The sequence below is a fragment of the Parathielavia appendiculata genome (assembly GCF_033297405.1).
Source record: "Parathielavia appendiculata strain CBS 731.68 unplaced genomic scaffold N657scaffold_45, whole genome shotgun sequence".
In the NCBI taxonomy this organism is placed as follows: Eukaryota; Fungi; Ascomycota; class Sordariomycetes; order Sordariales; family Chaetomiaceae; genus Parathielavia; species Parathielavia appendiculata.
Genome location: NW_026944264.1, coordinates 17561 through 29480, shown reverse-complemented (window position 1 = coordinate 29480; position 11920 = coordinate 17561). Strand labels below are relative to the sequence as shown.

Sequence of the window (11920 nt, the reverse complement as noted above, 5' to 3'; positions counted from 1 at the left end):
CGAGGAGCAGTGTAGCTGGCCGGAGAGGACGGACGCGCGTGTCGGTTCTCCAAGAGAGAGGGGGCTTTGCAGATGCCAAGTACCCGGCTCGCACCCGGGCCCCAGCCCTGCGCAGGCTGCTGTGGTGTCGCCTACGAAGCTCTGTAAGGTTTTGCCTCTTGCGGAGGGCTTAAGGTGCAAACCTTAGGGTCCCGTGGCCGAAGAGGTCCGGTAGGGAGGTCTGGCCTTGCCTCTCTGACTAGGTTGCCCTACGAGGCAGGTCTGTGCAGCTAGTTAGCTAGTTCGTAGGGAGAACAATCTAGCGACTCTAAGGCCATCGCAAAGGCCTTGGAGAGCCTGCCAGCCGGCGTTTGCCACAGGCACATCACCATCGTTACCAGGAACCAGTCGGCGCTGGCAGCGATCAGACAACCACGACAACAGTCCGGCTAAGGCATCATACGGCAAATATACGAGTTAGCAAGGCTGCATCGACGGAGAGGAAACTCGGTTGACTTCCTGTGGATACCAGCAGAAGCCAACTTCGCGTTGGGGTTGGAGGCCAAGGCGGCGGCGCAAAGAGCTGCAAGGCAAGGAGGCACACCCAACCTCCAAATGCCCCAGGCCAAGTCCACCGCAATCAGGCTGGCACTGGCGAAACAGCGACAGGAGAGAGCTCTTCCTGAAGGCGTGGGCAAGTTCTCAAAGGCTATGGACGTGGCACTACCTGGCAAGCACACTCGCGACCTCTATGATAAGCTGAAGCGAAGAGAGGCCTGTATCTTGGCACAACTCCGAACCGGAATGGCGAGGCTGAACGGCTTTCTGAGCAGGATTGGAGCGGTCGAGTCAGATATTTGTGCCTGTGGACATGCGAGGGAAACAGTGGACCACTTTCTGTTCCGATGCGTGAGATGGATCGATCTGAGAGAAGGCATGCTGCATTGCTCAGCGACCAGGCGAGGACATGAAAGCGGTCCGAGAGACAATCAAATACGCAATGGCGACGGGGAGATTGGATGCGGATGGCGAGCAAGGCAAGGACTGAATCAGTCACAGTAGGGGGGACACTACACTAACACCACACAGCCTCAACCAGCAGATCCCGCTTTAGCTGCTGAAGATGGGACGCTGAACACTTGGAGAACGTAACCTCCAAGACGATCTGCTAACAATCAAGGCAAGAGAAGAGGCAAGAGGTATTGGGAAGCTTTGCGCAAAGGGCAACTCAAAGGGCTTGTGCGAGATCATGGGAGAAGCGGACGAATCGTATGTATGTATTTAGCGTGCCAAGGCCCTTTAGGCTTAGTGCCTCCGGGCGAAATCAAATCCATCCATCCTGTCACGGCGGGACAGGCGGACAATCCAATGACAATTGTATTCGGGCTAAACTACAGGCTAAGCTCTATTCCGTCAGGTACGGGCAGGCTTGATTGTCAAGACGTAGCTCGAGGAGCTACGAACAGATGTCGCGGCAGCGAGGTGCAGAATATTTAACCCACAGGGGCCCGTGCTGTCCACATGCCGGGTTCCACCCGTGGGTCCTAGCAGGCACGGCGCAATCGCCGTGACACCTTCCTTTCCATTGTCATCCGCAGAGATCGTATGGACACAAACACGTTAAGGCCCGCTGGCTCAGTGGCTTACTATAGTATAGGAAAGAACCTACCCTGTACCGGTCAGGAAAACGCCAGCTGACATTGAGCGACGAAATCAGAGGTCGTCAGCGACAGAGGTGACCAAGCAAGTGTCTACTGATTTTGATCCCATAGGAGGATAGTATATCACTGGAGAGTAACCTAGTGCCATGCAGTAGAACGGATACTTAGCATTAGTTAGTTACAAGATATTTGCAACCTGAAGTAATAAAACTACCCCGAGTCGACTGTATCGTACATAGTTCGTGGCCTTGAAGATAGCCCTGCGAAGTGTTAGATTCTATATCCTGATCTGACATTAGCGTCTACCCCGTAGATAAAAAAGAACATGTGAGAGGCAGAGCCCGGTAGAGGCCTCGGAAGCCCTCAGCGATAGCAAGCCTACGTGGAGTCTGCAGACCTACCTGCAGCGCGCCCACCGATGAGCATGGCGTCTACTGGGTATACAAAGTATCCTTCCAGTACCACAGGATTCTGCTGTCACCTTCTTCTCCTCTCCAACTCTGGGTATACTCGGCAGAGTCCTCCATATAGCCTGCTCAATATACACGCTTTGACTGTGACGATACGCGCCGGTTGAGCAATGGTGCGGGAAAGGAATGATCGAGAGAACCATAGAGGGAACTGATAAGTGTCACGGCACACAACGTGCAGCCATACCGTTGCGCGTAACGGTCCCAGGAGTATATTGCAACTAGCTGGTGACGACTCTACGAGTTTGTCTCGAATGGAGAGAGAAGAAGAAAAGAGAGAACTAGATGACAGGAAGAGAGGGCAGCTCTTATATGCTCCGGAACACACAGACACTGCCTGCTTCAGGATGACGTTATCATGATACCACGGCCGAGGGTTGCCGAGGCCATCATGGGCTCAGCCCATCACATGCGCCATGTTCCCGTAAAAGGGTACAAATGATTCAATCCGACAGATCGAATCACTGGCTGCACTATGAAGCTGTCTTTGCACCTGTCGCCAGGCTGTAACCAACCCAACCAGCCGTGCCGTGACAATAAGCAATTTAGGGAGCGAAGTGGCGAAGATCAAGATCTTGCGAAAGAAAGAGTGTAATGGTGATGTGGCATGCATCGAGGTCAGGTTAGCTCGCACTTATAATCACATTGCTAAGGAGAGCAAGATGACAAGTATAGGCGTGCGATCAGACCTCAAGTACTGGAGCAGAGGCCTACGACATAACCAGAGACGAGCTCCTGGCTCCGTGTGTCACCGCCTTCAACACTCTTTAACACCCTTAGATTGCCACGGCATAAAGCGTTGTATGTGGAATGCCATGTGGCTGTTTCCAAGGAAACTATATGCTGCTTTACTATGAGAGGGTCGTTCTGCGCTAAACCCAGGCCACTCCCTGGACTTCGATGCGTTTTACACCCCATAGACTTGCCGCAGCTCATAAAGGATTTCTTTGGGGCAATATAGCCTTGCATCAGTTACTGTACATTCGCCTCGCTTTTATTCTGTACGATACTGGCGGCATGGTCTGGTTGCCCTTAGCCAATGGTCCAAGTGGGGTTAGAAGCTCCGCCGTTTGCTGACGTTTAACTGGATCTCTGTATGCCTTTCCGTCCCTTCTGTCTGCTGAAAACGGAGGCGCTGTTCCCTTGTTAGAAACACACCCCTCATCTAACCTGATTAAAACCCGAATTTGATTCTCCAATTTAATTCAATCTGTCGGGTTGCGTCACGAACAAACCAACTACCCCGAACTAAAATGCGTAGTTAGAATCCAAAAAAAGAGTCCTTACACATTACAGAGTTGAAGCACTAGAACAGTACAGTCACTAGCGAGATCTGCCTCCGCTTTTCAATTTTTGTTTTAGACGTGTGGACCCAACAGCGGAATCGACCCCACAATGGAATTTTGGCACCACCATCACCACCTTAATAAAAGACATCTAGCTCATCCAATTTGCAAGCAATCTACACACAAATCTGATGGTTCTACTCCTCTTCGGCCCGGCGAATAGTCTCTAAACTACACACAATTATCTCCTCGGCCTCCTCGACTGCGTGGCTGTTCTGTCGCGTCTTCCTCCTTTTCTTCATCGGGGACTTCATCGAATCCTCCTTTGCCTGGATAATATCCTCGATCCTCGCAAATTTATCATTGACATTCTCTTTTACCTTCTTACGGCCCTGTGGCTCGTAAGCCTCCAATTCCTTCGTCAAGTGGTCAACCTGGGCTTTTAAAGATGCAATCTCAGCGTTCTTAGCATCTAGGGCCTTGCCTGCCTTGGCCAACAGAGTCCTTGTCAGCCGTCCACCAGCTTCCATGCCTTCCCTTACACCCTGCTGGTGTATACGGATGTCCTGGCTCTTCTGAGGTGTCCAGAACTCAGTCGTAGGCTTAGGGGGTGGTGTTTCCGGCCGTGCAGGAAGAGCCTGACTTTCCAGGACTGCCTCGGAGTCTTCCAGCACTTTGGATGGATCCAGCGGCCAAATACCGGTGTTCCTAAACCCAGAGATAATATTCCTAGCAGACATTCCAAGCCTAGATGCATCCCTATAGCAATAGAGGAACCGTCGCTTGTTCACGGCAGCAGATGCTGTGAAGCTTGCCAGGGCCTTGGTAGCTTGCCGGAAGTAGTTTTTCAGAGCTGAGAAAACACTGCGGTCGAGAGGCTGTGTTTTGTGGGAGGTGTGAGCAGGCAGATGGACCAACTGAACCTTGTTTAGCCAAGCTGTAGCCATGAAGTCGCCGGTTGTATGACTGGAATGCTCGTCGAGGACCAGTAACCTCCACTCGTCACCTTGAGGCTTGGTTTGTGGCAGATACACCTCTTTTAGCCACTTCAAGGCAATCTGGCTATTGCTCCAGCCAGTGAGACTGTAGTCAAACTTCCAATCTGGGAAGTCTGCCTCTAGTTCAGCTTTAGCAGGAAACCATTGGCCCTGAAGGGAAGCCCCGGTGAAGACTACGGTTGGCGATAGTCTTACCCCCTCTGCAGTGCCACACTCAAGGACAGTAACCCATGTAGTTGTATCAGAGCTAGTTGTATAAGCCCTGTTTGTAAGGGAACTGCCAATGACTGTGCCGGCCGTAGTTTCGAGCTCCTGCATGCCATGCTCGTCAAGGTTGGCGATATTCGCGGGTACGATGTTCTTATCGCGGATATGGAACTCCAGCCTCTCATAGAAATCTTGGTAAGCGTCCCGTGTAGAGCCTTTCGTACGAGAGCTTTCCAACAGAGCTGATTTCTTAGTTTTGACAGCATGGTGGCGGCGTAGAAAGCGGTCGATCCATCTAGCACCCAGGGGCTGATGATCACCTCCTTCAGCCAAGATGGCCTGCGCGAAAGCCACCACCTGGCTGCGTCTAGGAGCCCTTCCAGACTTTTCTTCATTGAGGCACCAGTCGACTACATGCCTCTCTTGCACAGGACTGAGCCGTTGTTCGTGGATTTTGGCTTGTTGTCGAGGGTGGGCGCCATGAAGCCGTCGGTTCAGGGTAGACTGTGGGATGCTGTACTTTTCCGCTGCATCTTTCTGTGAACAAAGGCCTTCTTGAACCTCGGCTATAGCCAATTGAATAAGCTCTTCCCGGATAGCGGTCATGTTGATTTTGGCCCAGAAGTGGATGAGTTGTGTTGAGTTGAAGTTAGTCATGTCTGGAATGGTGGTGCGGTGCCAGGATTCCATTGTGGGGCCGATTCCGTTGCGGGGTCCAGACGTCTATGTGATTAGTAGACAGGAGGTCTCTTGTGGGTGGGCAACGAAAGATGTTGCGGGTAGCGAAGCATCCCTTTCTCCGCGGAATCTCCTGTGCCCCGGCGTATAAGGTCTCGACTTCAGGACCTGTAGTGCCCCAAACTAATCTGCCCCTCGAAAAACAGTGGCAGCTGTTTCAATCCGGCTAGCTGTGCTCTTCGCTGACTGATGCAATGGAGAGTCTCTGCTCCGACAACCAAATCCTTGCCACTAAGTTTCGCTTCATGACGGCAAGCCCAGAGCTCCCTCGGATCTTTAGAGGCCCCTTCCACAGAACTCCCACACGCGGCCCCGCTGCAGGATCCACAAGATCCTCGACATGGCGAGCCCGGGGATTGGCCGGACGATGAAGTCATGATTGGCAATAGCGAGTCTGATTACAGCGCTTCCGTCAGCGGCTGGGACTTCGTTCTGTCCCCGCTAGACTTAGTAGGTGGGCTCGTATATGATACAACAAGGGAATGGCTAGATCGCACACGGCCACGGCTATATAGCACGGCGCTATCCCTGATTCAGCAGGGCTCCCGCGGTGCCCGTGCAGTGGTACAATCGTGAACTTCCTGACAGCTGCCAAGTGGAGGCACAGAAGCTGCGTCGGCTTGATCAATCCGTTCAATTGAAGTCAACGCAAATAACATGAGCTCGTTCCCATTGCTTTTGTGATATTCTTGAAGGTACTGACTATGAACTACACATTTACGGCTTAGCAGTGTGCTCCATGCAGCTGCTTGCGATTGTCAGCTACTGCGGGTTAGCAGCATCCTGGCGAGCCTCGCTGGCGGCAACGTTGGCGACGGACAGCGCAGCATCGTGGTCGTCTTCGAAGTCGGGATCCAGAACATCTAATCCGTCAATAATGCGCGCGCTTGCGCGTGGCGCCGCTGTTCCCGGCTCGTACAAATCACCCCCGGCGAGGCTTGTACTTGCGTCCCTTGGCGCAGCGGAAGCGGGCACGGCCCGAACTGTGGCCATTTCTAACCATCTTGTAGCCGTTGACCGAAGCGTGGGCTTGGATGGCTTGCTAGGCGGCCTCCTCACTGGCGTACACTCTTTCGGGCGGCGGGGGACCGCAAGGGCGGCTGGGCGCTTCCGACGACGACTCGATGGCTTCCATTCTGTTTGAAAACAGCTTCATCAGCTTCACAAATGGCATCAAGGGCAGGAATCATACCTGACAATCTCTGGCGGTAACAGGTTGTGGATGGAAGTTGAAGCGGGAAGTTGGGGCAGCAGCCGGCTGCTGTAGTGTGCTTTGGGCAGACGCCGGCTTGTGGCCCGCTTTGCAGCTGTCAGGAAATTCACGATTGTACTGCTGCACGGGCACCGCGGGAGCCCTGCCGAATCAGGGATAGCGCCGTGCTATATAGCCGTTGCCGTGTGCGATCTAGCCGTTCCCTACAACAAATCCTAACCCAATCGAATTACTAGTATAGGTTTGTGTCTCAATGTCCTACGCTTGGGGTAATCATATCTGCCAACACGCCCGAGCAGACGGGGGTACCAATGTAATTACCGATGGAAGTGACGATACGAGTGAGGCGAGCATACCATTACTGTCGGACGATGACAGCATTAGCCATCCTGAACAGGCTATCACCAAGCCATCTGTACAGCTACGAGACTTCACCTACCCCGGAACGGGCTACCACGAAAGAGAGAACCAAACCACCGTCCCTTCAGCCAAGAGGCGTCGCGTCATAAGACAAAATAGCACGCCGTCTCTAAGGGCAAGGAGAGTGCAGTTCAAGCCACGTCAATTTCGACTTCAAAAAGGGCGAGATACACGCCAGGGGAAGATGTAGAGCTCCACCGGCTGAAGAAACAGGAACTGTCCTAGCTCGACATTGCCAAGCATCTTCCGGGACGTACTCCTGGAGCCATCAGGGTGAGGTATTATAACAAGCTCAAGACCACCTCCTCCCAAAGGCCAGATCGGATGTTTTGCGGTTATCCTCAAAGGCATTCAGTGGTTGAAAATACCCATGAGGAAGAGTATGAGGTAGTATAGGATTGTAATCGCAGATTGCTAAATGACGGCAGCTTGCAACTCCTTGTAAAGTGGAAAGATGGAGAGATGACGTGGGAACCTTACATGAACGTGGAAGAGACAGAGGCCCTTGACGTGTAAGAACGCCGTTATGGCACGGTTTTTTCAAGATGGAACCTTTTCCATGTTTATCCCCGCCAGGATGTGCGCTTAGGTTTGAAACACCTGAGAAGGTCCGGCGGACAAAGGAGGCTAGTCAGAACCTCTACAGACGAGGATAGGGCAAAATAGTTAATGAACGGCAAGTCTCTAGCTTTCTGTATCTTTGGCTCCTTATAAGACCACGAACTCCAAGTATTTCCCGGAGAAGATCTTCCTGCTTGCTGACCACGTCGCGTAGCTCGCAGATCATATTTCTTTCACGGTGATTATGTCCCGCGTCTCGTTTCGCTGTTCATTGATTGCCTCTAGGAGCGTCTGAAGCGCTGTTTTCCCCGCTTCAACCTGGCCGTTGGTTCCGCTCCCACTTCCCGATCCGCGTGCTCCTTTCGATGCGGCACTCCGCGTAACACTATTTATGGCTCTTCTCGACGTGGTGGCCGCATCCTCAAGAGATTACATCGCTTCGCGGACTTTCGCGCTCGGTTTTGGGGCGCGGCTCGGTCGTTCGGCTAGATTGGGCGGTCGGCCACCTCGATCACTGTCTCAGGTATACCTAAACGACTTCCTCCTGCCTCAATAGGCCGTGATATCCTTTTCAGCTACGGACAGCGGGTTCTCTTCAAGTTCGCCCCGTCTACCGTTACGCCTACCGAGGCCTTTTAGAATGCCGGGGCCTCACCTTCGACGAGCCCAACGGACTCGGGAAACCCAACACCGAGTTGGCGAGGCGGGTGGAACCTACACATAGGGACGCCAGATCTCAGGCAGATATAAAAAATAGGTCATAAACCTTTCTCTTGTCTATATAGGCGCTGGACGCTGGCTTGGTGCTGGGGAAGATGTGGGCTATGACGGCCGAGTCAGCGTTGGGACGGGTTTCGCTGTAAGGAGGAGCGTCGGTACGAGAAGAGATATCAACGACGAGAGGAGAGTGGTCGCAAGGATGGCTTCCGCTGGCCGGAAAGGTGTTGACATTGTGGCAGGAGCTTCTGTACGAGGAGCGGTAGCGCCGATCACAAAAGAGTCATGGCTAGACGAGGTATCGCGGGTGAGAGCGTTGGTGCTAGGAGACGTAGTACTAGGAGAGATACTGCCGATACCCGAGTCAAATCTAAGAGATGTACTGACGCTAGATAATACGCTCTCAATCTTTTCGTCAAGTTCTTCAAGATATTTCTGGACCGCATCGAGTAGGAAGCCCTCCAAGGTCTCCGTACTGGGAACTCTAGCTTGAAGCTGTGCTGTCCGTTGTTGTGTGGTGCGGAGCGCCGGTTGAGCGCCTTGTTGAGTATATAAGGTCCGGATGAGGGAGGTAGTTTTAGACGAGAGAACATTAAACTCCTCTTGGACACGACGCAAATCATCTCTTGATTGTTCTATCTGAAACATCGATGAAGGAGAGAGCAGCGTGAAGAGAGCAGGAAGCAGCGTTGTAGAGGAACGGGAAGAACGCGGGAGAACGGGGGGATATGCACGTGTACATAAGAACATCTTCGCGTTGGCTAAAATTGGCCAATAGGAGTCATGGCTCTGATTATGGAACACAAGACCCACTGCCATACTCGCCAGCGAGCACGGCGGTGGGCCCCGGTCGGCTCTTTATAAGACAAATATAAGACATTGACAGTCCGGACCACCGACGTCACTGCTAATGACATGCAAGTTTCGATGGATAAGTGAACTATTTGCGATAGCGAGATGACCGCAGGAAAGAGTCCCTTGTGGAAGGTGACTTTCTGTCCGCCAACAGGGCCAGGTGACCGAGAAGCCATTCTGACGTCGAAGCTGAGGGATCTTTAAGCGCTGGAATGGCTGCAGCACCGTGAAAGAAGTGTCTGACTGCAGCGGTTTGTATAGTCTCTAGCGAAATCGGCTTCCGCTTTTTACTCTCTGTTCGATTGTCTGGGGACCCGTTTTCGGGCCTCTTGGCGCTTACACCGTGCCTGTTCCCACGGCCAAATGTTCTGCACAGTCCAGCACAGTGATTCACTGCTTTGCTTACTTAAGTCATGTGCAAGGAGAGGATGTTGTGCGATGAGGAGAGAGGAAGCTCTCGCGAGAGGAAGCTACCCGAGGCTAGATACAGCTAGTGTGGGGTCCACGTACACGAAGGCACGTGGTTCAGCAGACCTAAGAAGGGCGGACTTGGTACCGTGACAAAGAGGGTCGTTTGACTGCTGATGGGTGATCGTCGCCAAATGCCAAGCTGATAATCGCAATCAATCAGCCTCTCTGTGACCCATGTGCGCGATATGTGACCAGCACTGGTGCGCCGTGCCGTCACTAATGGCAGAAAAGGTACGTACCTAATGGCAAAAAAGGTACGTACCTAATGGCAGGAAGAGTACGTACCTAACAGACAGAAAGGGTACGTACCTATCATAGTAGTGGCAGAAAAGGTACGTACCTAACGGCTAAAAAGGTACTACAAAAATGGCAGAAAATGTAGACCTCCTTCAGACTCTCTCTTCGCTCACAACAATCCTATAGATGTGAGAGACGAGCAATATATAGCGAGGCACAAGGGCGCTGCAAATACTACTCAATTCTGCTAATCGAAAGCTGAGGAAAGGAAGAAGAAGATACAGGATGCGCGTCTGTAGCGCAAGAAGGTCAGTAGGCGCACGGACCACCTTTCCTCACAATAGACATTACGCTAAGGAATCTTGGACAATTCCTTCCTCTGTTAGAATTATGGCATCTTGGGGTACATACGCTTATAAGCTATTGGGATTCCACGTTACCTGTCGCCTACAGCCTAATGTAGATGACCACTGTCACGGATTCCCCGTTCCTGTTCTCATGGTTATGTCATATGCCTGTGGTCATGCATACTCGTCATGTCACAGAACCATAGTAGGTCTGGGAAGATAACTGCGTTGCTCTATGAAGAGGAAAGGAAGCTATGGATGGATGAACCTGAAGCTAAGTGCAATGTGCCACGTGACCTAGGGATCGGCGGTCCAGTGCCGTGACACGTCAAGTGCACCGCCACGATCTCGTAGGGCTCCCATGTCTCCTCTCCGCCTTTCCATCTCACAAGCGGTCTCACGCCACCGTCGTCCTTCCCCTGGTGGTCACAGATCTTCTCTACCTCGTACTCTTCCTCACCGGCGTCGTCAACGACTTGGGCGGCGTCGTCAACGACTTGGGAGGCTGCCCCCAAGAGTGATCATACAATTGCCGAGACCCACTTTGAGAGGGATTGGCGGTCTCAAGGTTGGTGTAATACCTCACCTCAATGGCCCCGGCAGTCCGCCCGGGGAAGTACTCAGCGGTCGCGGCCAAGACAGTCCTTGCACCTTCAGCTGACGGATCTTCCCGTCATCCGCTGGCGTGTATCTCGCCCTATTGAAGTTGAAGTCGGTATGGCGTTTGATGTGATGCCCTCGTTCTTCGCGATCCCTTTACTCTTGTGTCTTGCCGGGCGGTGCCTCTTTGCGGAGGAAACAGTGCCTCGATTCTCCATTCCAGGGTACCCGCTGCGTGTTCTGTCAACTTCTGTGCATGGACCCCAAGTAAACTGCAGCATAAAAGTAGGTGGCGAACCGTCCATTGTAACGCATTTGAGGACCGCGCTTCCAAGAGGCAATTCCTCGAACGTTGCTGCGGGGGGTTGTCCGTCTTAATGTCCCTTTCCGAGGCAGATCCTTGCGACGATGCGGATTGCCGATGCCGTGTCCGTGCCGGCGATTTGGGCGTCGGGATGATCTCTGAGCCTCTCGCGATGGGGAGTCGCCGGAGTATGGACGGATCTGCTGCTGAGGGACAATTCCTCCAGCTGTATGGGTTGTAGCGCTCACCCTACGGCGCTTGCGTCGTGGTTGCTGGACAGCATCATACTTGCTGTGTTCGGTATCGCTGTACACACCAGGACAGTAAGACCCGCTTCGAGCACGTGGGTTACCGATCTGCGCCACCGGCAGAAAAGGTCCGTACCTAGGTGGCAGAAAAGGTACGTACCGGAGCGGCAGAATAGATACGTACCGGAGCGGCAGAAAGATACGTACCAGAGCGGCAGAAAAGATACGTACCGGAGCGGCAGAATTGATACGTACCGGAGCGGCAGAAAAGATACGTACCTGAGCGGCAAACAAGGTACACAACTTTGAAAAGCTTCAGCGATCGCTGTCTGTCCAGCTCTAACGGGTTCACATGCCCTTGGGGAATCCAGGTTGCCCGTCGCCGCGGTCTAAGGTCAACTACTATTAAAAAAGAATATCTCGGGATGGCTAGAGAACTCACCCAGGGAAGCAGTCTATACATCAACGTTATCTACACAACTCGGCTACGAAGTCTCCCATACTTGTCGAGCGCCACCATATTCTCGTAACGCTCTTCTGTTCCGCTCCACCATCCATCTCACAAGCAATTCTGGGCCTTTAATGCAGCTTCCTTTCCTATTGAGACA

At 52.7% G+C, this 11920-nt stretch overlaps 2 protein-coding genes across 2 annotated transcripts; both read right to left on the bottom strand.

Annotated features, from left to right (window-relative positions):
- Positions 1-5975: 5975 nt before the first annotated feature.
- N657DRAFT_628398 (uncharacterized protein) lies at positions 5976-6418 on the bottom strand. The gene has a single exon (XM_062790845.1). It carries the CDS (start codon positions 6330-6332, stop codon positions 6102-6104), a length of 231 nt encoding a protein of 76 aa, XP_062642247.1. The 5' UTR covers positions 6333-6418; the 3' UTR covers positions 5976-6101.
- Positions 6419-11376: 4958 nt separating this feature from the next.
- On the bottom strand, positions 11377-11920 carry N657DRAFT_372355 (uncharacterized protein). Its single transcript, XM_062787049.1, has one exon. The coding sequence runs from the start codon at positions 11773-11775 to the stop codon at positions 11449-11451; it is 327 nt and encodes a 108-aa protein (XP_062642246.1). The 5' UTR covers positions 11776-11920; the 3' UTR covers positions 11377-11448.